The 24303-nt window shown below is 40.4% G+C and overlaps 1 protein-coding gene across 3 annotated transcripts in view; it reads left to right on the top strand.

The window, feature by feature from the left end:
* arl15a (ADP-ribosylation factor-like 15a) overlaps positions 1-24303 on the top strand; it is a 106355-nt gene that overhangs the window by 40941 nt on the left and 41111 nt on the right. For all 3 annotated transcript variants that reach the window (XM_079686451.1, XM_079686452.1, XM_079686453.1), the window contains exon 4: positions 8501-8709. In XM_079686451.1, the coding sequence (XP_079542577.1) occupies positions 8501-8709 (209 nt within the window). The remainder of the gene's footprint in view (positions 1-8500; positions 8710-24303) is intronic.

Genomic DNA, 24303 nt, shown 5'->3' with positions numbered 1-24303 from the left:
CAGTGAGTGTTTTGAAGGCTCACCCATCTTAAACTCCTGAAAAGATGAAAAACACACACACACACACACACACACACACACACACACACACACACACACACACACACACTTGAGAGGCACCGGGGGACCACCAACGAGGGTGCTACCAAATTTGGACAGAGCGCACTAGAGGGTTTTCAAAAGGAGTTTTTCTGGATTGGTTCAAAGCCAGTCTGCTGGGAGGTTATTGTGGTTGGAAAAACACTGGTTCCACGGGTGACACATTTGATTTAGATAAGTTAGTATAGGCTGCCACCACAGAAAAGGATGAAATCTGTTCTCTTTTTCTCTTTGCCCCCTCCTTGGAATCTTGCTCCCCTGCTCCTTTTCTTGTAAATACACACAGTGGGAGAATTTTTGTTTGATTGATGGGGCCATTCGTTGTGGATGCGTTGGTAAAAACAAGAACTTGATGTTTTGACTGACTACTTATATTTTGAGTCTAGTATCAGATTTAGGTTTTCTATGAAATGTTGACATGCAACCTTGTTGTGACCTGAATAAAGGAGGGCTCTCCCTGTTCCAAATGCAACTGACGTAAATGAGGTGTCAGGAGAGTTTGTGCTCTTGCAAAATGTTCCACCAGTCAGTTCGCATAATGAGCCTTTTAGATCGTGTTATGATTAAACCAGCCCCTTTCCGGGGTCACTTTGTAACTTTCTAAGCTCTTCCCATTTCTCTCAGTATACAATATTTCTCTTCTTTCCTTTCGGCTTTAAAACTAGCAACCATGCCCAGTATAGTTACATGTTGTTTTTCACCGCATCAATGATGACACAAGATGTGACGCACAGAAATCAGTAATCCTGACCCCAAAAAACCTATATGCATACCTGTGAGCCTCTCCGCTCACACAGGGTTCAAAGAGGGACGGAAGGAGCAGGGTTTGGGTGTAACACGGGGGTTTATTGTTTAACAAACACAAAACACGTCGCCCGTGCGGGCTCCTTCACGGGCTCCTTCATGAGCTCCTTCACGTGCTCCTTCACGGGCTCCTTCACGGGCTCCTTCACGGGCTCCTTCACGGGCTCCTTCACGGGTCCTTTTGCATCCTTCCAGGATCCTGCCTACTGCAAGACAGACCAAAACCAGGTTACCACGTGCTTTTATTCAGTGACTGATTACCTGATTCTGATCAGCTGTCTGGCCTCCGGCCGAGCCACTCCCCTCACTCCAGCAGCCGGCGCCCTAACCACACCCCGCTGCCACAATACCTTTGTTGCTTGTTCTCTTCACTCTGCCCTAACAAGTGAAAAAGCGCTTGTTGAGAAGCAAAGCACTTCCCATGTACTTCCTTCCTCTCCCGCTGGAAAGCCCATTCAATGTCAATGAGGTATTCTTCCTTTACAGTTAGAAATGTAAAGCAAGTCTTACTTATGCAGATGACTTTAAGTGCCGGAGGTTGGAAGGGCTATTTAAGGCAACGATGCTTATAAATGAACTATTTGCCATCATTAGCTCCTTCTGGTAGAGCAAGTACAGCAGTTAATAGACATTCAATTGTTGCACACAAAAAACAAAGTATTCACACATTCTAGATGCACTTATTTTGTCCTTGCTGTTTGCTTAGCAGGGGGAGCCTGATTATTGCTCAACCTATATTAAACAAAAGTGGTTTGAGTCTTCAGGAAGAGGGCTCATGGGAAAAGGATGTGTTAAGGCATGCAGAGAGATCTTAGAGAGCAGATAGTGACCCCAGCAAGGCATTTTCAGCCAGCTCTCCTCCCTGTTATTAAAATGTGCAGGTTTTGAACCCATGTAAGAGTAGTTGACTGTGACTTTTATAGATGCTAAGCCTGGTAATGCTTTTTGAACTCTCCCTGTCTCAAGTGCACTGGGCCAGATTGTCATAAGCGCAATCTGTCCTTTAAACCACAGGCACAAAGCAGCTTATGTGATGTATGGCTCCGCTCATGATTTAGACCATCCTATACATCTGTGTCACTCTTGCATTTGTAAATGAGGTCCCTGCTCGCTTGTTTTCATGTATTCTCTTTCTGATCTTCACCTCTGGTTTCTGCTTTAGTTTTCCTCCTCCACCATTCCCTCTTCTTAGGGGGGAAACAGTTCACATACATTGAGTAAAGGATTAGGAAAAACCTTTTATAAATGTCTACATTTGTTCTTTAGGAACTTAGTTTTCTAACTGGGTTTTCACATATGTGCATTTCTTTTTAAACGTGCAGGTGTCACTAACTGGAATGTCGCAGGGTGAAAGGGAAAGTCAATTAAACCCAAGGTTCAGCCTAAGCTTATGCTGAACATATTTAGTCTAAATAAACCGGTTTCCACAGCTGAACGTCAGACTATTTTTATAAATCATACACCTGTGCGCGCTTAAAGACAAACTGTGTGGTCCCTCATTACAGAGTCTGCCCTCTGTCACAGCCGTCGGCTCAGAGCTCCAAAAAAACAACAATTGCGTATTATTGGTGTCCTCAGAGTATGTCAACCTTGGTTTAGAAATATGGTAGACATTAGCGGAGAAATGTTGGTATGTGTGTTGTTAAAGAAGATGAAAAATGATCATGTGCTCAGTCATAGCCACTTACTTTAATATGATTCTGTCCAAGCAGCAAGACACCTGCATTTCAACTTTACTTAATTAGTTAAATGTAATCAGACATTAAATACATACCCCTTAATAATTCTGCATTTATATTCTAAGCTTGTCAGCGTGCAGCAATGGACATTCTTTTTTTAATTCAGCAAGCAGTAATATCGTTATACGAGAGCTTTTTATACTTATCGGAATAAAGTATCATACAATATTTCCAGTTGGTTGAAATTGATAATTTTGCATCTTGCGATCTTTCATTCTTGAAGTCATTTGCTACCCAGCTGAGGCCAGGTATGGGGATTAGGTGGGAAGGGCACCTCCGGGGACACAGGGAGGAATCTATTAAGTGTGTGTAGGAGTGTGCAAATGTGTGTGTGTGTGTGTGTGTATACGTCTGAACAGTTACATGACGTCAAGTCTAGACTGGCCATTTCACAGTGTGCATGCAATGACAGCTGATGGGAAAGTAGTCCTTATAATCATCACCCGTTGCTGCTGAGGCTTTCGATTTGAAGTAGACAGATTTTTTAGATTCCAGTATTTTTCCAGTGTACAATTGTGTACAGGTGGGCTTATGAAACTTTTGATTAAAATGTTATGCATGCAGTGTGTATAAATGTCCTCTTTACACAGAGTTCAAACGGTTTTTGGTACATATGTAGAGCCCAATTTATCATACATTATGCATTTATGATGTATGCATACAAAGAACATCACAGAAAACAAGCAAAATGCAAAAACATCCCAATAAAACATTTACCAAGTGCCTATGACCACCAACAGGCAAAGAGAGTATTTGAACACGTCTCAGAGCGAAACATCATATTGTCCTCGCAGACACAATGTGCTTCTTGTTATTATCAAATAAGACCACACTGTGGGTCTGACACGAAAGCTTCTACGTTGCATTGAAAAATATTTGACCAAAAGTGAGATCATTTGTTTATTGTCAATTGAGTATAAAGCAGATGCCGTCGATGCAAACTGGACTGATTTGAAGTTCTGAGGTCAGATGTGTAACTGATCTCCATTTGAGGTCTCTTTCAAGAATGTTACCCTACTTGATGTTGGCTCTTTTGTTGATAGTAGGTAAATGGTGCGTTTATAGATACTGTACGGAAGAGCAGCATCAGTTGGATTAACAAACTTTTGAAGTTAATATAATCAAATTCGTTCAGGAGCATTAGGTTTTCTATCTTAAAAATACTGTTACAAAGTGGTTCAGTAGGGGAAGTGTCCAATGACAAGGAGGACATATACATGTGCATATGATGTCATTATACAGGCACAGCAGCATGTATGTGGATTAGGTTAAGATTAAAATAAATAGAAAGGTTGGAATGATTAATTATGACTTTCAACCCGGTGCATTACGTTTCTATGACCAAAAACAGCTGTATCCGTCCTAGTTGCACATGAGGAAAATGGCTGAATGGCAAAGAGCAGAAGCAAAATTGTTCACATAAAGTACATCAACATACCATTTTTTTCTCTGAACCAAATGTGTCAATCATTTGTACAGATTGATTTGATGTGTGTTTCAATCTGAGCCGCACACAGAACGTGTTTCCTGAAAACCGACACTGCTCACACTGCAGGTTGATGATGTATCAACAGCTGAAGTGTTTTCCACCTCACTGCAGCCCAAGCCCATTCCTCAATGAAGTAAGCAAATTGTATTACTAGAGGCCTCCCTCGCTAGTCCATGTGCTGCTTCCCATCACCGTATTCTAGCTGTTTTGTTCAGAGGAAAAACACTGTCTGTTTTTCGTTAGGGAGACTTCAAAGAGGGTTGCTCTCGCTTTTTCAACTTTCAAGACCTGATTGGCAACATGTTTGCATTTTGTTCAAGGTAATAGCTCGCAAAAGAATGAACGATGGGAGGGGTTTATGAGAAAGTGTTCAAATTTAGAAAGCCGACTGTGAATCTGAAATCATACCTGCATCGATACGCTACAACGAACCGAAAAAGACTAGGCGAAAGCCTTTTTTGGCCCGATGGAAAAACAGGGAGGTGGTTTTGTACTATGATCTACCAAAAGCTGAATTCGTGTTATCGGAAACGCCAGTGATCCAACACAAAATGAAATATATCACATAAAGAAAATCTGAATTCATAAGGCTGCAGAAAACCATCTGTTTTGAATCTCTGCAATGTAATCATTGTTGTTTAACTGGCAGATGTCTTAAAGTTTTGTTTATTAATTCGTAGTCACACTTTAAGTGTAGAGGTAAAAGTAACATGGTCACTGAAGCATCGTTGTCGCTTTTGCTTGTGTAACCAGTAGACTTATGCTTTTCCCATTTTTTGTTTTTCGAGCAACCGTCCAAGACCTATGCATGATCAACTAGTTCATAAAAAAGCAGCAAAAACTACAGCTAGAGGTTTTACTTAACATGACTTAAAAAAAACAAAGCTAAATGTTTGCTGTCTGACAACACAAGAGAAAAAGAATATCAAGAAATGTTTTATGGCCAGGGAAAGTTGTCTGCATCAGTCATGAGGGGCAGCCCTGGTAAGTGTTTCACATTACGGTTGCCTGTAGCAGTTGGCTATGCATACACAATGAATCATCCAATGCCTACGAAGCACAGCATAACCACAATCATTAAGATTCCTGTCTCAGGGACCTCAAACCATGCATACATGTTAAACATCCATATTGTATGCAGAACATTAAATAAGTCATTACACTCGTTGTTTCAGCTTGCCTTCATTTGCTACAGAGGGTTGAAAAAGTCTTGCTTGGTGTTGAGGGAGGGAGGGAAGGAGGGAGGGATGGATGGATGGCTGCGCCTCGGTGAGGTGTTTACCTCCGATCCGGTTTCCATCCATCTGATCACAGACTGACATCATCTGAGTGATTTTTTCACAAATTAATATTATCAGAAATGTCGGAATCATAACATTGATATATATATTCTTATGTCATGGATGTTTATAGGTTTAAAAATATATTGTCTGCTGTGTTCACACGTGCACATTTACAAGGAAATGTTTTCTTCTACATATCTATCTTAGATATTTTTGGAGTTTATAAGATAACCAATTACCACAGTGTTATTAAATATTCCGTTTTTGACTTATTCCCTCAAAACTGAAGAGCAAATACCCCATTGCTGACTCATCATTTTGCATCAAAACTTAACAACTCAAATGAGCATTAAATCCATAATGGAAAAGAAAAAAAAAAAGAGATTTATTGGGCCAAGGAGCCTCAGGAGACAACTATGTAATGTAGCCACAATATACTGTATGTTTTATGATATTTTGTTCTGACTGGAAATTGTTGCTCTTTTGCCATTACTCACATGATAGCTTGCTTTGTTGCTCTCTGCAGATTGAACAGTCCAGGCAATGGAAAGGATGTTGATGTCTATTCTGGGAAATGGAAGTCGTAACTTGTACGAAGACACGAGAAGTTTAGGGAACGCAAGAAAAATATTTAATAATTGTAAATCTTGAAAGTATTGTGGATTCTTCCATCAGGTGCACCCAACCAAACATGCCAGACGATTGGACGACCGTACTGTGTACAAGAAGTTCATTCCAATTATTTGTTCAAGTCCTTTTTAAAACATAGGCAATTATTTTTGCTTGCTCCCACAGTCTAAACCCATATATTGAATGAATGAGTCGATAAATCATCCAGACGATGAGTCAGTACTTTACAGGGTCAGTTAGAGACAAGACTTTCACTGACATGCTATGTTTACCTCTTGTGCAGTTAACCTTTGGCTAATTATGTCTTGGGAAATTCCAAAAGTTTAAAACGTAAGCTTTTAAACAATTACAAACTATATATAGATGAGATACATTGTGGTTTAAGGGTTGTATAAGTAGTGAGGAAGTGATAAAACAAAGCAAAGGAAGTCTTACTCATGGTGCACTTATTTGTTTAATGCTACGTAGGGCGGCCAGCAGCATCCCCCAAGAATCATTACGTCATGTTTGGAAATCCTCCTGTCAGGCCAATAGGTGGCAGAAGATGCCAATGAGATCCAATGAGACTTGATGGATATCCCATCATTTCTAGGCAAAGATGAGGGAAACTTCCTAGTCAATTGCCCAAGTGCCACTTTGTCTGATAGCTTTCCTCTCCAGTGTGAGGTGAGAGTAGGAAGAAAGAAAGAAAGAAAGATGTAGGGAGAGCATGAGGGAAGGGAGGTAAAATGTCACCGAGAGATGATGATGTTTAAACATTTGCCAGCCTCACAGTTCGTCACATCTTGGCCGCGATCTTACTATGAGCAACAATAACAAAACAACATTTCACAAGATTGCAAAGGAAGTAACCTCACCGGACAGAAACGGATTGTTTTAACGACAGAAAGTAAAAACCTTGTAAAAGCAATTGCATTGACTTGTGTTTGCAATGAGATTCTGTAGTTGTTTGTATGTGGTGCAGAGAAGTTTGGTGCGTGTGTAGAACAAACACTTTTAACGGTTTAATTGAAAACATCTTGTAAAAAGTACAACATTCCACTCTGTAATGAAGTGTAATCGAAGTGTTCGAGCAGATGACAAGATAATTGTTTGTTGTTTTTATTTTAGAAGATTACAATCTGAGAGTACAATGGCGTATTTACTATAATACGAGGTGTATTTGAGATGAAAAAGAAACATGTTGGTTCACACGTCTGGTTCTTGGGTTAACTCTAAATGTTCTCTATTCTTACTGCTTTACTCAATGAAATTTAAAGAGCACATTTAACCCACTTAAAATGATTCTCTTTTTTATTTCCCTTGTTTAAGGATAATCTGCGATACTACCTCTAGTGACACCTCCTGTTTATGGTTTAAAATGAAAGAAGATCAGCAGCTGTGGTAAACGTGTGTTCATTTACAATAGATTCCAAAATTCACAAGTGGAGCAGGATGCCCCAATGGTAAAGTAGCATGAGTAACACGGAGGAAGTGAGTAGCACGTTGTGGTTTGTGGTGGTGAGTGATTTTGTCGGCATTAATGAAGAGAGGGTAACAGAAGAAGCTGTCATCTGGCATTCATTCCCAATCTTACAAAGAACAATTTATCAATATTAACATAATAAAAATGTTCCATAGAAGCACAAACTAACCTTTCTCACTGCTGGTTAAGTGAAAAAGATTGGAGATGTGATTGTGAAAGGATGAATACTTTTAGGATGACATTAAGCCATATTTAGTTTTGCAACTCAGGTAGAACACTGCTACAGTTTAAGGAAAGGCCCTAAGTAGGGAACTGACCCCAACAAGGTCTGCTTATCCCATGGAAATGTTTGGCTTTAGTTGAAGAATTGTTGTGGGGTTAGTGTTAGTGTCTACATATCCTATGAAGCACATGGGACTTGGTCAGATCCTGACCAGGTATCATTACATTGAGGAACATGTGCATTATTTTGTCTTCAAGATCAAAAATAATGTCTAAGAAAATGTATTTCCTTTACAAAAGCATTGGCTACACTGTCAGTAAGGAGAGAGGAGGGGCCGGTAGTGGAAGCAGAGGAGGGTGTTAAGGACTCTACTCACACATTTTGTTAGGATATAGATGCCTCCTCTAATATCTTACATTACATAACAAATAAAGTTGCTGTGAATAAACCATTTTGATTAACACACGTGCTACAAGTTAGCACACAAAAAAGGAACCACATGTGTTCATTTTCAAGTTAATGTCATTGTGACCTTTGAATAATCCAGTGAGTTTATGAATTGACTTTAGCTCGACTATCCACTCCTGTGTCTTAACAAGGAATTTAGGAGCTGCTGAGCTTCCTGATTTGTCAGGAAAATATGTAGTTTGAACTTAATATTTCAAAGTTAAGTGTTTTTTATTCATAAATTGTAACAAGTTCTGTGGATGTTTAACTTAACAAATTGTATGTACCATGATCATTGTATGGCGTCATATCCGTCTACAGGAGCTGACAACATCAAGAAATATTGGAGTCGTTACTACCAAGGATCACAGGGCGTAGTCTTCGTATTGGACAGTGCTTCATCGGATGAGGAGCTCGAGGCAGCACGGAACGAGCTCCACTCGGCCCTGCAGCACCCGCAGCTCTGCACACTGCCCTTCCTCATCCTCGCCAACCACCAGGACAAGCCTGCAGCGAGGACGACCAACCAGGTAACCTTATTCCATTTCATTTCGCAAATGTGTCCCTGGCGAAGGGCCAGGTGCTTATCTTGTCAGTACCTGCTACCACTGTTGAAGTAGGTCGTCCTGCTATAGAGTGAAGCTTTGAGGCTTGGTTTGCCCTACAGATTTATGAAGCAGCAGACTCAAATTTAGAGTCTAGAAGCTTCTTTTGTCGCAAGAGCAAACTTGGAATCAGTTTGGGAATTTCATAAAGATGGCCTGTTGGTTTTCCTTGACTGGAGATATTATTGGACAGTGTGGAAGGAACACTTGAGCAACTTCTGAACACGACACACATGCCTCTTTCTGGAAAGGGCAAAATTGTAGGACTAATAACCTTTATGTTTTTCGCAGAGGTTACACATAACCAGAAAGCTCCCAAGGGAAAGGAACCAGGAGTAGAAAAGAGCTTTTCTGAGATTTACACTGGTCATCTTCCTCGTAAAAAAAAAAAAAGGTACTACAAAGGAGACATTGAATGGCTGAAATGTAGTTCTGTATGTAGTGACTGAAAGGATAAGGTCATAGATACAAGTGGCAGAAATGCATTTACTTTGTAGGGTGTCTTTGACCACAGCCAAGAACAATCAAATAAACTTAAACATTCAAAATTATCTGTAGGGATCCAGCATAGCTCTAATTTCAGTAAGTTCATCTTGTTTAAATCTCCACTCCAGTTTTAGCCGTCTTTTTTGACTGTGACATTCTAATCCTCTCTCTAATCCAAAATAAAGTTGTTTTCAATGCAGTACCCAGGAATCAGATGTAGTCTTTCTTTTTGTTCAAGTGACCATCTGCAAAGGTGAGTTCCTGTAGAGAGGATCATCTTCGTTTCTTGGTCTAGACCTCCAGTGTTGCTGTTCTAGACGTTCTGTACCAGATTCTGTTGTGACCCAAACTAAATGCAATTGAGGAAAACCTCCCCTTTAGTCTGTTTTATCAGTATGGATTGGTTGCACTCAAGCAGTAGCGGCTATACAGTAGTCACGCTTAAAGTGCGACGTAGCCAATGAATCCAGTCTATGAGCGGCCCAAACTCGCCCAGCGGCCTTAGCGTGATGTGTCCTCTGCCAAGTTTGACCCATCATTGCGTCAGTCTCTGGAAGTATTGCATTTCTGAACTGTTTGCAAACAATGGTGACACATGAGATTGGCTCATGTCGCCTAAGGGCCTTTTGTAAGCCGATTGGGAGGGTCATTTCTGTTCGTAATGAATGACTTACATAATGTGAGTTGATGAAGTTGGCAGAGTCTGGTGATGTCAGTACGGAGGCAATTGTTTAATACCGTCTACTTCTATTATTATTATTCATACATCCTGTTTAGAGACAAGCTAACAGGTCATGTTCTTGCAGATGAATGTCATCTGTTGCCATCAGGGCGTAGATATGCTCTACCTGCTCTTTAGACAAATCACTTTTCAAAATCATTCTTCCCCTCTGCACTCAAACTTTTAATTTCTTGAAAGGTTTTTTAACTTGATTATTTATTATTGTGATGCTATGAACTATTTATCGTGTAAATTGGAATGATCCACATCTCTGCTCCCGGGTGTATCTGTGTGCTTTCTTCCTGTATGTTCCTGCCATATGACAGCTGATCATAACCAATTGCCCCTTGCGGGATTAATAAAGTTGTTGATTGAAAAGCTGTTGCTTATAATCAACTGTCATTAGTGTCAGAAAGATTTAATGATTTAGTTTATTTTGATAATTTGATTGACAGTCAATAGTATACTTTTACAGGAGTCTGGACCACAGAACTGGTTGCACTGAACTCAGTTGTTGGTACAAAAGAGATACTCTTATGTGGAGTGGTTTACTAAGTTGGTGTAAGTTCTCTATAATTTGTGTGTTTTAATTGAAATGGTCATAATGAGTGCCTTTTGAGTCATGGCTGTGTCACTGAAGGACCTTAGTGTTCAGTGACTCATAAGTAATCTCTGCTGAGATTAAACAGCATTGTTTCCTCTATACCAGTGGTTCTCAACCTTTTTACACCAAGTACCGCCTGAGAAAATAGTTGGCTCTCCGAGTACCACCCTATGACCAATGTTAAAATACTGAGGCTATGAATGTTATTCATAATAACATTATTTATTGTCAGCCACAGCTACATGTACAAAGGGTTCTCTCTCTCTCTCTCTCTCTCTCTCTCTCTCTCTCTCTCTCTCTCTGTCTCTCTGTCTCTGTCTCTGTCTCTGTCTCTCTCATCTCAATATAAAGAACATAATAATAACTTATTCTCACCCAACAAATGTCAACTGTACACGTCATATCCTGGACCTATGCCAAAGTTTAAATGTAGGCCACCTGCAACAACCTACATTGTAACAGAAAATGTCCTATTGGGAATTCAGTTCCACAATAATAATGAAGCCTCCAGGAGCAGATGAGCCTAAGGCCTAATAGCTCATCTTCAGTCTGCTGATGTTTGCTATTGCCATTTCTGTGGTGGCAAAGTAACAAAGAAAAGAAAAAGATTACAATTAAGGACAAGTGTGTGCTTTTTCAGCTTTTGACCTCGGTCACATTCTTTGTGCAAATGCCTTCTTCCTGAGTCACTTCTCTCCTCCATCACAGCGGCTGTGCATATCACTTTTGTGTTGCTGGCGGAGCCTGCGCTTGTGCTCGGTTGATGACTGTCCTCCTCCTCATTCACTTGTTCACTTTCGCTGGTAAAATTCTCCTCTGTACCTCTCTTCCGAATACCTCCCGTTTTGAGCCATGTTTTTAACATCATTCAACTTTCTTCTTTTTTAGCTTGCTTGCAACGTTCGCGGGTAGTAAGGTCGTCATTAGCAACGCCAGAAATAAAAAGAAAAAAGGTTTTCGTCTCTAAATCTAAAAACAACAATAGCCAATTAGAACTTATTTAAACCACAGTTTCAATTATCTCAAGCTTATTTTCATTCGTTGTAGTATTTTGATAGTATGATTTATTTTGTAATTAATGTTATTCAATCAAGCCTCAAACTGATGGCACTTGTCCCTATAGTCTGTTTTTAAATGGAAGTTGTCTGAGGTCCTTACCACCAGCTGCTCTTGCAGTAATAAGTAGTGACTGCTTTTCGTCTTTTGTTTACTTAGTTGTGTTTTCTGTATTTTTTACGTCTGTGTTATGTGTAAGAACCATTGCTGCCTTCTTGGCCAGGTCAGCGTTGTAAATGAGATGTTGTCTCAATGTTTTCACCTGGTTAAATAAAATGTAGTAAAAAAAGATTAGAATTTTTTTTTTTTTTATATTTCAGATTCCTCCGCGTACCACTAGCGGGAGCTGGCGTACCACCAGTGGTACGCGTACCACAGGTTGAGAACCACTGCTCTATACAATACTGTATGTCAAGCTCATGAACGTAGTAATAACCTCTGCTTGTTTTTATTAAAAAGAATCTGGCTTCAGGTAATATCGTGTGTCACAATTTTAAGAAATAAAACATAAAAATGTACGAAATAGTAAGACCACTCAACCACTGGAGAGTGCAAGAGGGCACACCCTCTATATGTTAACCGAACATTTGCTCAGCATCCACAGGGGTCTCTTCCTGGAGTTTATTTTCAGTTCTCCCAAGGTTTCCAAGCGTTCACTTCGACTTCACTTTAGAGCTGCTTTCATCTCTCTTATGGGACTTTACATCTTGGAAAGATATAGTATTAAAAAAATAAAATAAGCTTAAAGGTGGGGTAGGTCAGTTTGAGAAACCGGCTCGAGATACTCTTTTTTTTATATTCCATGGAATGCTCTTAACATCCCGATAGCAATGAATATCTTAAGTGCTTTGACAAAAAATCCATCCAAATCTGTGGAAGCCGTAGTACTGTAAAAAGCACGACCAATCGTCTAAAATAACTGGATGGCCTACCTGCCTGTCAGCCTTCCATCTGTGCACAAACTTATCTCGTGCCCTCATTGGTCATGTGCGCGTTTGTGTGTGTTGGAGGAGGGACTCTGTAAGGAAGAGGCAGATTTTTTCCGGTTGTTTATTTTCAAATTCTAGCGCACTCGAGCTGGTTTCTCCAAAATTACCTACCCCACCTTTAACATTAAATATCCTTCAGTCCCCTCTAGGTACTTATTAATGCAAAGTGCTGCTGAAACATAGAATGACTCTGTTTAGCCTAAAGTGGTTTTGTATGTTTCCATGGAGTGGCGATTGTACATTTACATTTCTGTGCCAGTTTCCCAATATAGCCCCCTGTGAATTCTTTAAGTTTTTTTTTGTTTAATAGCAGATAGTAAAAAAGCAGGTCAAAGCTTTTGTTTTCCACAATTTCTCCAGCATGATCTCCCAAATGGCAATACTACCATCAATCTATTTCATTATTATGCTATATAAGAAGTTTAATTAGTTTGTTGTTCATTTATGACTATGTTGCCACAAACTGCTGCTAGTAGCCTTAACATACATCATAACTGAACCAGCATCTTAATTGTAAATATAAGGATGTGCTGTTAATGATAGTTATCAAGCCAGATCTCCCAACTTGTAAGGTACATTGTTCTTAAGGCCCCTAACTTTTGTAAGGTTTGTTTTAGGAAGTTAGGGAATATTTATGTCTTCATATAACTTATTGATGAAGCTTGTCAAAATGTTCCACTGTAGAGCAGAGTTGCTTAATATTAAATGAAAGTTACACTAAAAGTACCAATAGCAAGTGCAGTGTGTCTTCTCAGCTGAGGATAAAAGCACAATTAAAGAAATGCCACTTCCCATTTCCAAGATTGTATCATCCTCTGGGTTGTTAGAAGCATGGCATCAGACCTCAGAGTGAACTCGAAAAAGTGTCAGATTATGAACATGGTGTCCAGCTGCACTTCCGAAGACAGTAATCTCGCACAGTAACACTCATTTATTTAGGCTATGTGTGCTTGAACTGTGAATTACCTCTGTTTTTTTAGCTGATTTTGCTTAGGGGTCAGGAATAGTGTATTTCGAATGAGCATAAATGACATGATGCATATTCAATTAAAAAAACGTAAAAACGAGAATGAAGCATCACCATGAACCCTTCAGTTTCAGCTTGTCCTAGCTTGCATGAAAATAGCAGAAAAGTGGCTCAGGCGTGTATTTCTTTTGCAGGACCGACAAACCTCAAATGCACATGTTTCCTTTAAAGGTCTCATGTACGACACCATATATTCCCAGTATGTTATCTTTTCATTATTTATTAGAATTTCCATTAGCTTTTTCCTAAGTAAAAAAGTTCCAGCAAGGGTCAGTGCACATTGCTCTGGGCCAGTGGAGCTACTAAACAGAAACTTTTGCCTCAGAGAAGCTTTACACTCATTAGGTCATCACAAGGTTAGGACAGGAACAGCACACAGTTTGTACATTTGGGAAGTATTTTTAAAACAAAGTTTGAACAGAGAAGAATGGTAAATTGAAGTAATATAAAAATAATTTTAACAATGTTACATTTAGAAGTTGAAACAATCCTCTCTTTATAATCTTGGTCTTTCATATTTTGCATGTATAAGCAAATCATCTGAAGGTAAATTGTTACAAAATATATCAACATAAGGGAAAAGCAGGTAATTTAAAAAAGCACATTTTCTTTCCTGAATTAAGGTTGTAGTCCTGTTCAAGATTCGGAAATAAATCATTTCTTAGCTAATCGTAACCTTTAATCCACTGTAACAATTTGCTAGTAATCCCTTTGAAATGTTAAACGATTTTAGAATGTCAAGCTATGATTATTAGACAGGTCACTTAAAATTAAAATAAGAAGTCGTATGTAAGATTTTGTATATAGGATATGGGATGCATGAAACTGGTTTCACTGAGTCCCTCTCACATCCAGAACTGTTTTTGTTGTGTTGCAGTATATGTGAACACAGTTCAATTTAAACAGGTGTCCTGAGATTGAATTTGACCTGCCCTTAAATGTGACCACATGCTGAAATATATATTTATAATAATGATACCAGCCAAAAACGACAAAGAAACCACCAAAAATATAAAATCAAACATAGCTCTCAGGCGCTGTAATATTTAATATATGTATGGCATTGAAAGCAAAGTGTATTTAAATGTTGTTAAGGGCTTAATCTAATTAACAAAGTGGATAATTGAGTTATAAAGATAATTCTTAAAAATATATAAATTAAACAGGATTGTTCTGTGGCAAAATATATAAATATTTACTCTTTTTTTACAAAGATTGTTTTAATATTTTAGTCTTCTCTGAATCCTCAAGTGCAGCTGCCAGTGACATGCTTTGAAGCTTTCTTCAGCAAATGTTGTTAAACGTCTATGCTATTTAAAATGATGCTGTTATAACAGTGGAGATTCCCTTGGACAGTTATTATAGTGTATGATGTTGCATGGATAGAAGTCAGTGCCAGTGTGTCTGTATGTGATCTAGATAGCAAAACTAGATTAGGCCCACATATGAATACAATTATAAACTCTTGCTGTTTTATTGGAACATGTATTGCATTTTCCAAAGTCTTACTGCGGACCCCCAGCCTTTCTGATCTTGGCAAACCTCAAAGGACGGCAGCTGCTTTGCAGGTTCTTGTCTCTTGAGAAAGTTTGACAAGCGGCAACCATTAAAAAGCCCAAATTGAGTTGGTCTGAACTCTATTGGCAGCTCTGCTGGCGATGACACTGTACACAGATGACGTCTCCGTGTTGACCTCCTTCTCACAGCAACCAGTCTGTTGACAGAACAAGGTGGCCCATTTCCTAAACACACACACATACTTGCATTTGCTTGTGCAGTTTTCTGGGGCACTCCTTGTTTACGGTGTCATGTTAGTGACTTAGGGTGTTTCTGGCACTGCTAGAGCGAGGGCTGAGAGGAGGTGGCGGCGGGGTCTTACAGCTCAGCGGGCCTGTTAAGGCCTCACTGGGGCCCTCTGTGCTGGGCCAAGTGTTTTTCAGGAGCAGGGTGGGTCTGGAGGAGGTAGGAGGAAATGTGGGACAAAATTCCTTGTTGACATCAATCTCCTGCCGTTGGGGGGCCCAAGGAAGCTGGGGAGGAGTGGAGGGGAGGTCACCCTGTTGATATAACACCTCAACAAAGCAGGTCTGTTTGGATGGATGGGCCTAATGGACTGCGTCCACGAGGGGCTCTTGTTTTAGAAAATGCTGTCAATGTTAGAAGGTGGACGCATGGGGTCTTTTTGACTCTATTGGCATTTGTGTTATCTGAGGAAGAGATAGAAGACAGAATGAAACTGATGAAGGGTGCGAAAAACAATGGAGCCCTGGAGTCACTGACGGAAAGGGGGAGAAATAAAAGGGGGAGAGCAGGGGTTGAACTCACTTTAGTGAAAACAGGGCAACAGTACAGAAAATATGGAGACAATGAAAAAAAGCAGAGCAAAAATAAGTTGGGGGGTGGGGGCTGTTATATCTAACCTTGAGAAGCGTGATGACGACTCCCCTCTGAGATTGAAGACACATTGTGGTCAAATTCCCTGTAAGACTGAACATGAAAAGCATCCCCGGATACTTTCTCTTTCTTCTTTCTCTTTCACACACACACACACACACACACACACACACACACACACACACACACACACACACACACACACACACACACACACACACACACACACACACACACACACACACACACACACACACACACACACACACACACACACACACACACACACACACACACACACACACACACACACACACACACACACACACACACACACACACACACACACACACACACACACAAATACCCAAGTCAATCCAATCCCGAACAGTCGTGTTATGCTTGAGTCCATTGTGAAGACAACAGAGCCTGGAAAGAATTGAAGCACATCTGTTTCCACTGTACCGAAGCTAAATCTGATGTTGCTTATGCATTGTGACAAAGTTACACCGCACAGAACAAGCATCCACTCAATGGGTCTCACACTACTGGGAAGTTTTCTGCCCCACACCAGCAAAAATTATAAAGTGAATGACTTGTTCATTGTTAAGTTGTATTTTTAAACATTGTCCCACCTCTCATTAAATCAAGACACAGAATGGAAGCCAGGATAGATTTTCACCTCCTCAACAACCAGAATGCAAAATATCATTAATCATCAATTTGCCATGTTTTGATAGAGGCAGACAGGCAAACACACACATACACTCAGACATACGCGGGCACATTGACGCATTGTTTGTCTCATATGTGTCATGTTTTTTGCCTTCAGCTTATCCTAGAAAGAATATTTCTTCTTATAAATTGAATATTTTCTCTCTGCTGCTGTTGACCGCTGCTGTCACATTCCCAGGTCAAGCCGACAACATCTAAATACCAACATAAACAAACGTAAGTCGTGGGAAAGTCTCTCAGAGGTTGACTTTTACTGTAACTAGTCAGGTTTCATTACATGTGTGTTAAACAGTAATAAGTATAATGCAATACATTTATTTATAAAATGACCTGCACATGAACACTTTGATAACGGTTAATAGAGTTGAAATCTACGGTCCCCAGGTGTTGTGGCCATTACATTCACAAAAAGTGTCTGCATCTATATTCTACGTTGTAACATTTACATAGTGTGTATGTTTGAATGTGTCAGAGGGACATGCTGGCACACACTGAGGAGGGGGTGATAGACAGTGAAAGAAAGCATTACACATATCCTGAAATGCCATCTGATGAGTGGTGAAGTGAGACTTTGCATCTGCAGTGCATAGAAGAAGTCACTGTCACCTTGGATTTAACCCTTCATTTACATGTTTGTTTCTTAATGTCATGTGTACTCATTCTGGATCGTTGTACACATCCCTTCCTCGGTTTGTCTCTACTCTGCACTGACATTCTTATTAACATTTTAATATTTTTTTCAATCAATCCTTTAAAGTCTGTACAGGGATTCTAGCTATTACAGGAGAAAACGATCAATATGTTCCAATGATTAAGTACTAGAAACTGGAGTCCATGGCCTCTCTTATTCTCACTCTCTGTTCCTTTCTATTCATTAATTTCCCTAACCATGCTTTAATTGACACGCATATCCTTTCAGAACATTGTGGGGAAATGCTGACTATATTATAACAGTAACTTGACTCTGAGAACTATCATACATATCTATGTCTTTGTTGGTACAGCTCCTCTACTTCACAACTTGATGTAATGGATGCAGTCAATGCGTTCAAACCTTGTGTCATACATTGATCTCTTTTCAAGTCCTCCTTTCTCTCTTTCCACATGTTTGAACTCCCTATAAGTATTCTAGCTTTTACATCTAAAAATCCTGAAACTCCTCCACAATGTGGACTCGTATAATTCATTGGAAGGCGTGTTTTTTCTGGAGGGAACAACCTCACCAACCCCACAGCTGAGTGGGTTTCTCCACAGCCAGTTTCTGTTCTCCTGTGGTCCGCAGGAATGTGGCTCACACAATGATGGAAAACCCACAACCAACAAAGTGTTTTTCCCACGCAAGAGGTTTAACTCAACCTATGCATGTTGCCTCTTCTGGATGCAGAGAGCAACACAGAGTACAACATGAGAAATAAAACAGATCACTGTGACTTGTGTGATTGCACGTTTTTTGACAAGTCCTATAATGAATAGATCTATTGTGTGATGGGTTGTGCTTTTGGATGTGAGCTATAGTGAATTTAAAATATAATAAGTTGTGATAAATAGGCTCAGTTATTTTATTGTTGTTTCCTATCCTTAGACTGAAGTCATTGGTAATTTAGTTCACACATATATTTACTTACAGATGTACAGATTCACACCCATTCAATGCAGATGTTTTAATCAATGATTGATGGAACTGTCAGTGACAGGTGAGGCCACCGCCAGAGATTAAGTGGCTGGTTGGGTCATGGTGAAGGGAAGTAGTTAGCCAGTCTTTTTGTCTCTATTATCAGGCTTCCTGAAATAAAGTGGGAGGAGAGGGGGCATGGGGGTTGGGCCTGGCTCTCTGTTTGATCATTGATCTCCATGACCCCATTTGAAGGGTCTTAATCTCTCGGTTGACCTCTTCACAGATTTTTTTGAGGAAGGGTGAAAGGGGTGGATGATGACTGGGAACTGCTGTGTGGAAAGTGACGGGGGTGTTTTTCCACTTGAGTGGAGATACAGGGGTGTAATGAGGCTGGAAGGTGTGTCGATATACTACGTGACTGTGTGAACATGCACAAGTCTTTGCAAACTCTGTACAAGCGGTTTTCATTTTTTTGAGTGCTTAACCACAGATACTTGCATCAAAGTTTAAATAGGCCTAGCTCACCTACGCTCAAAGTTTAGCTGTCTCGCACAAGCATGCCTTTTCTTTACAGAGTTTTTGTTGAGCAACTCCAGTTATAAAGGGATCTGCATCACATTGTTAGGACGAATATCCCTCCATTCCTTTTTTCCCCCTTTCCCTTCATTACAACCACTTAGAACTGTAGTAGTAGAAGTAGGCCTCTTGTTCAAACCTAAAGGCACAACCATATATTTCATGTGAAGTGATGATCAAGCTGTTATAAAGGTGATTTTCTATCCTAACTCCATTGACTGAGTGCAAATCCTTCCTCTGAGGATGTCCTTCCATCATGCAAATTTCTAACTATCCCCAAAGCAGATTTAAGGCTACCGTTCCTCTAGCCTTTGGGCCTCAAGTCTCCAAAGCACTACTCTCCATGACAATAAGGGGATAACTTTCTCTGTCTTCAGGGCTCAAACTGAATGTTGTGACAAGAAAACCAGTCTGCGCCCTTTAACATAGATCTGCACCACGATTGAGCCGCTTCATTCACCAAACCATTAACATTGTCCATACCCTCATAATAATGGACAATGGTCTGTATGGGAAATTACCATAATCATTTTTGTCCTTAAAAGTTAAGATGTTCCATTGCCTCTCTTATTTTCAATGATCTAAACATTCTTAAATCACTGATAGATTAATAGATCCATAAGCTTTTGTTATTGTTGAAAGTTGTACTTAATTGGTCAAGCATTTTACTTTTTGGCAATATTGCTTTTGCAGCAATCGTCTCATATACCCTTACTTGTCTTTAACATGTTCTCTTATCTGGATAAAACACAGTTAAAGAAACTTTCATTTATACTTTAACTTCCTTATGTATACGCCTCTGATGTCCAGATCTTATCTCTGATTGCACCGCTTGTTTGTTTTCCTGTGCCACATGCAAATCGGGGTTAGTCCTCCACTAGTTTAGAGCAGTGTGCATGTATTCGGTGGTTGAACTTGTCATGGATCAGATGAATGCTACAGTGGCGCGGTACTTCTTGTATTTGGTTGTATGCATGAAGTGTAAATGAAGTCCATAATGCCTTCTCCGTCCACCATGCAAAGAACAACAGTGCTATGTTAATATATATTTTCTTTAAGAGAAAAAGCTTTCAGAACTAAGGATGTGGTTCGGGAATTAAAAGCTATTAGAACAGTTTATTTAAAACGCGCCCTTTTCTCTACCAGACATCGGATGACTTCATTGTTGTGACTTATTTCCAAAGCAGTCTACTTTGTTTAAGATCCCTTATTATCCAAAACACCCAAGGTTGGAGCACAAAGACTGATACATGTGGTCCATTTGATTTGGTTACAGGGAATAACATACAGAGTTGTTTCGAAACCAGTTCTTTGCATAATACTTTATGTGTGAATGCTCAGCCTTTGTCATTGGAGTGTTGTTTTGCTGACGTAAATAACAGTTTGAGTTCACTTTGTTTTTCTTTCTTAGCTCCTTCCCGGAACGATTATCAACTGATGATAAGGTGTCTTAGTGCAGATTGCATTTTGATTCTTTCATGTGGATTGCAAACAGCTACATGTTTTGTTAGGCAAAGAAACACCATGACAGGAAGAGCGAAGACCAAACGAGATGAAATGTTTTCATTTGAGAGTCTTTGGTACTCAGGCCAGATAATTAGCTCGCTCTTTTAACTTGTCTCCTCTTCAAGACCTCCAGATGCGCCCAAGGAGTGTGGCTTTAACACGCCCATCCATGAACAGCTGTGCGGATGTGCTCATTTATGCATGCAAGAAATCAAACAATCGTGTTTTACCTCAACAAACCTTTCTGCCATAACCTCACTTCCTCCTTTTGTCACACCCGACACACGCCATAATGTTATGTGGTCAATTCATTGCTCACCCTCAGGAATTCAGCTGCACTCCGAGTGTACCACACGTAGATACACATACACGGATTCTGTGGTCTCCCTCTCCTTTACTGTCCTCAGCTGGAAGGGTTTAAAAAAACTAACTTACACAAGATCCCTGAGAAGGAAACTATAAAGAATGGATTTGATCTGAAGAGGAAAACCACAGCACTGGGTGAATTGTGATAATGACAGACGGAACACTTCCTGGCTTCTTGTTTTGAGGGGAGATACTGATCTCAAGCAGTGTTACCTAAGATACTTAGTGTAGCCAGGCTCAGAGATTTCAATGACAAGGCTGATGAAATGCGAGAGGGCCGAGGAAACACAAAACCGCAAAGGAGAACAGTATTGTAGCAGAACGTCAGCGCCCCAGACCTCCCCTTCTGCTTATCTCCCTGCTCATCGTCTGGGCCTCTCTTATCAGCACAACAATTGTATCCAGGCCACGGGCTCTTGCTTGTGTTTTTTTATAATCTGGTTGGTAGGTGTGCTTGTGAACACAATCTTATCAAGCTGTCACATCAGTGATGAGGAATTGATGGACAGTTCCAGCATTTTTCATATATTCTACACATGTTAGGTGTGGCACCATTGTGGATGATGGCTCTTTAGTTGACCCTAGTAATTTCCTGTCAGTTGTTCACACATATAATAATATTTATTATAATAATATATTTTGTTAGGTCACCAAGTTTGTCTTTAAAAAAAGTAAAGAAATCTCATTAATATTAAATGGTCTGTCAGTTTCATGACCCAAAGAACGAGATCGCGGATACAAGCGGCCGAGATGGGTTTTCTCCGCAGGGTGGCTGGTGTCTCCCTTAGGGATAAGGTGAGAAGTTCAGTCATCCGGGAGGGACTCAGAGTTGAACCGCTCCTCCTTCGCGTCGAAAGGAGCCAGTTGAGGTGGTTCGGGCACCTAGTTAGGATGCCACCTGGGCGCCTCCCTAGGGAGGTGTTCCAGGCACGTCCAGCTGGGAGGAGAGCGAGGGGTAGAGCTAGGACCAGGTTGAGGGATTATATCTCTTCGCTGGCCTGGGAGCGCCTTGGGATCCCCCAGTCAGAGCTGGTTGATGTGGCCAGGGAAAGGGAAGTTTGGGGCTCTCTGCTGGAAATGCTACCCCCGCGACCCGACCACGGATAAGCGGGAGAAGATGGATGGATGGATGGTCTGTCAGTTTATACAGCATGTGTTGGCCCACTGCATTGGTGTATTGTTTCCTATGCATAGTGTACACACATACAGTAGACAAATTCACATTACTATAATGATGCTCTGCACTCTGTCCAAGCCTCTGTGTTTTAGCGTCTGCATTCCTTCATAGCACAACCACCTCCAGATGTTATCCTCCTATACTGTACCCATGTACACACTTTGTTGTAGAAAAGGCAGGGGACCCTTGCCTGAGCTGGATATCCCCCCTATAAAGCCACTTTATTTGCCAATGTTTTTTATCTCCTAGAAAGACTTTGACATGGGAGCCCCTTAACAGAGCATTCTGGATAAAACATTAAGGGAATCGGGCCCCACAAACAAACCCTTTCCATGTCCTAAAAAGACAAATGACAGCTTGGGATATATGACTGTAGCTTTATAAAAACCAAGACAAGAACTTAACAAGTCCATCACAAGACCGACAAGTCTTCAAGGTTTTCTTTTCATCGTACTTTGCCAAAGGAATGTTCTCTACAAAGATTACAGAGTCCCCATTAAATGACTGCGATCACTGGAATATTTTCCGATCATATTAGACCACACACTTGAATCTTAGTTTTGGATCAACCTTTGTCAATAAATAAAACTCAAATTAGGACAAGCCTATTGCTGGTTTTATTTTGTATTATTCCTGAGTGATACATACTTTGATATGCTTTCCATGCTTGATATGCTTTCCAGCATTTGTCAACAGCCTGTTTTTATGTACTTGTATGTAGGAGTTTTGTTTTTTTCAAGAGATGCATCCTTGGTTTGCTGTCCATCCTGCAACCAGCATACACCCTGTGATGGCAGACATGACTGATCTGCCAGCTTGTCAGGTACCATCAGTGCAAAGCCTGTGCCATGTGACGCTGCCGGCGGCTTGGCAAAAGCTAATTGTGCTAATTGGTGAGCGCCAATCCTGTAACAAGGCTTTGAGGGGCGACCCACCGGCACAGATGAAAGCGCTCAGATTTGTCTTGTGTCAAGGACTTTCGGGTAATCGGTCCGTCCGTTGACCTGCAGGCCAGGAGGGCAGGACCACAGCGGTGTGGCTAGCCTGTACACAGAGAAAGGGAAGGGGACAAGGAACATAAACTGACAGATTCACCAACTGGGTCTTATCAGTCTCTGGGGATTAAAGATGAAATTCTTACAGTTTATATCTTAAACTCATAGTGATGTTTAAAACCCTTTACATGCTCTTACTTCTCCATTTCTTTGTTGTTCTTCTTATTCGTTAACATTTACTCAGGAATATATATATGTGCACAAACATCTGTAAACATGGCCGGGCCATTGACCACTTCCTCTAAATCAAAACATGTCCATCCCGGAGTTGTCTGCATTTGAAGCCAGTCCTATGCTTTTGTCTGTGGAACACAGAGGAGTATACAGTATCTACCGTAATCCAGTCTCAGGGTTGATAGATGAGCCCAGAAACCAGACAGAAACTCTCTCAAGGGCTTTAACAGTTACCAGGTCATTTTACTTTTGCAGCTTTAGTTGTCTGATAGCCTTAGCTTGGGGTGAAGTGTGTGTGTGGGGGGGGGGGGGGGGTCTGGTGTTGGCTGTCTACGATAGTGAATCGGTTTAAAACACAGATGAACATATGCCTCTGTTTGTTTACTTGAGCTGTTTGTTAGTTTGTCTGAAGCTCATTCTAACGGATGTACTATCCTTCTTCCTGAAGTCCTTTTCATACTGTTAATGATTGTCTGTTTTTAAGAATAAGACAAGCCCAAATATTAAACAAAGATTCTCATTTGACTCTTATAAATGTAGACAGGTTGGGAAATGCTGTCCGACAGACACTCAGAGAGAAAAGCCAATACGGATATCTCCCATGTACATTTTCAAAACACTACGTTTAAGTTGAAGGCTGTTAAATACAAATAAATGGTGGAGTTTTAAGCACATTTTAGGACATACACCTTTTATATTGTTAGAAACTGCATAAAAACAAAGTGTAAATCATGTAAAGTCACTGTGATTGACTATGGACATATGCAATCACATTGGTGCGGTAGATTTACCAAATCAACGGCAAGCATTCACAAACTACTCCCTGTGAAACATCTTAACAAAGTACGCCTCAAATAAACGCTTAATGTCGAACACTGTTCAGTTGCTAACTATATGGTCCCACTTGACATCAGGTGAGCTGGGATGTTTTTGACTCTGACTGATTGCATGCTGGCTCAACTGGATATAGTGCTTAAAGGTCACATATTATGCAAAATCCACTTTTCCATGTCTTTATACATACATATGTGTCCCCTC

This window comes from Notothenia rossii (genome assembly GCF_949606895.1).
Source record: "Notothenia rossii genome assembly, chromosome: 6".
NCBI lineage: Eukaryota > Metazoa > Chordata > Actinopteri > Perciformes > Nototheniidae > Notothenia > Notothenia rossii.
This window is presented reverse-complemented; position numbering and strand designations above follow the sequence as displayed.